At 52.6% G+C, this 2,056-nt stretch overlaps 2 protein-coding genes across 2 annotated transcripts in view; one reads left to right on the top strand and one right to left on the bottom strand.

Annotated features, from left to right (window-relative positions):
- Positions 1-2,056, top strand: part of DNAJC17 (DnaJ (Hsp40) homolog, subfamily C, member 17) — a 14,200-nt gene that overhangs the window by 9,095 nt on the left and 3,049 nt on the right. The window lies entirely within an intron of this gene.
- Positions 1,940-2,056, bottom strand: part of LOC104392094 (chromosome unknown open reading frame, human C15orf62) — an 898-nt gene continuing 781 nt past the window's right edge. Inside the window, exon 2 of the mRNA XM_010001451.1 lies at positions 1,940-2,056. This exon is cut by the window's right edge and continues 1 nt beyond it. Coding sequence (XP_009999753.1) covers positions 1,940-2,056 — 117 coding nt within the window.

The following is a 2,056-nucleotide window of genomic DNA, read 5'->3' as shown; positions in this document are numbered from 1 at the left end:
AAGCTGCCCTCGCTTCCCATTTGCTGTTCCCTCCGAGCTGCTCCTATTTTTGTCTGAGTCCACCCCCAGGTTTGTTCCCAGCCTGTGCAGCTGCAGCTCCTTCCAGCTCTGCCTCGGAAGGCAGCCGAGGACCCCCAGTTCTCATGGCAACACACTTGCTACTCATCCTGTCTGCTCCCTGCTGGGACACTCAGCCCAGAGCTGGCACCAGAGCCCTCCAGGAAAGGGCAGCCACGTACAAACTGGAGCAGGGGGCTTTGGAAGCAGGTCCCAAGTGGAAGCAAAACTGGCCCTTGAGCACTTTGCAAGAATCTGCACAGTCTTGGTTGGCTTGTTTTCATCTACAGCCACAGGGACATTGTCCAGCAGTTCCTGGAGAGATGCTGGAGCCCAACGGGCGAGTTGTGCTTGAATTACAGAGCTGTGGGTTGGCCAGTGTCACTGGAGGCTATGTGAGAGCAATGACTTTGATTGCTGCAGCTCTGAGTGGTTGAGAGCACCCAGCAGCTGCACAGTGCTGTAAAGAGCACAGTTTGCCACTACAGCAGCACAAAGCTCTTGCTTCTGGGGAGGTCTGCCTTGCATCTCCAGTAGTGGAATCTCCCTGCCAGTGCTCCTCAGGCTTTTTGAGCCATTCATTCATTCAGCCATAAAGTGCTGAGAAAAGCCTTCTGCCTGGCACTCCTGCATCTTTTGTAAGCTTCTTTGAGGTTTCATAGACTGCTTTGTATTATCTGACTTTGATGTGAATCTAGTAGAGCAAGAACCATCTGTGCCTTCTGAAATGTCTCAGTGCCCTTTGCTGTAGCCACCTTCCAAAGCTTGTGGTTACCTGGGTGCATGGAGGTTTTCTTTTTTAAGAGCCCTAGTGTCTAACCTAGCTATGGATAGGTAAGAATTGGTGGCTCAGTAGTTTCTGCAGTGTCCTGGTTGCCCCAGTACTGCCTAAAATGTTCTCAGCCTGACAGAGCCCTTCCCACTGCCCAGCTCACAGGGTGAAGAACAGTTCAAGGCTGGTTCTTCACCTGAGCTGTGGGCACTCTTCTCCAGGGAAGGTGAAGTACCAGCAGCTCCAGCCTTCTCCCAGCCCAGAAGAGCAGAGCCACACTGCTTCCCCACTCTCCTCAAAACCTGAAGTGCCAGAGAGAACAGATCTTGGTCTGTCCAGATAAGGACCTATGCTCTGGGCTTTTTTTCTGGCTTGCTCCCAATGAAATGAGGCAACAAGAAGCTTCCAATCACAGACACATTTATTCTCCCATATCTGTACAGCTGATAGGTCAGTGCATGCTTCAAGCAGCAGTAGCCAGAGAAATTTCTCATCCTGCTAGTGGGGTAAACACACTGCTCTGGCTGCATTGTGAGCCCACACGGATGCTTACCTGTTCCCAGGCTGGGAGTGCCAACTGCACTGAGTTAAGGAAAAAGAAACCCACAAGGGAACAAAAAAAGCAGGAGGAAGGGTTTTGATTTCTTGCATCTGGGGAGAAGAAGCCCCAGTTCCTGTCTCTTGGCCCTGGCCACAGCTATGGCTTTGAGGTGCAGTGCTCCTGTCTCCTTGCAAGCCTCCTGCTTATCCACAGGTGGTGAGTGCCAGATCCCTTTCTGTCCGTGCTCCACAGTGTCACTGCCACATTCCCAGAACAACGAGTCCTTTGCCAAACAATGCTGCTCTTCCGGGAGGAGGGGACGCACAGTCAGGAGTGGGAAATTGCTGCTGAGGAGCATGGAAACTTGCCCACAGGGTTCCTGCAAGTAGTGCTCTCGTGTGAGCTCTGCTCCAAAGGGCTCCTTGGCAGGGACAAGGACAGTCTGTGGTGGGTGAGGTGAGAACAGCAGAACAGACCACACAACGGGAATGCTGCAGCATCCTTCCCATCGGGACGGCGAGCCTGGCAGCAGCAGGAAGGGGATGGGATGTGCTAAATGATAAATACCTTCAGATGGCATAATCTCTTGGGTTCTGTTTCCTGAGGGTCTGCAGAACATCCTCGAGAAGCGATAGCCCCAAATCCACCTTGAAGGAAAGGAGGGGATCAGACAGGTCAGGAAGAGC

This window comes from Chaetura pelagica, unplaced genomic scaffold (assembly GCF_000747805.2).
Source record: "Chaetura pelagica isolate M959 unplaced genomic scaffold, ChaPel_1.0 scaffold587, whole genome shotgun sequence".
Classification (NCBI taxonomy): Eukaryota; Metazoa; Chordata; class Aves; order Apodiformes; family Apodidae; genus Chaetura; species Chaetura pelagica.
The sequence above is the reverse complement of the archived record's forward strand: the minus strand, read 5'-3'. Positions and strand labels throughout refer to the sequence as shown.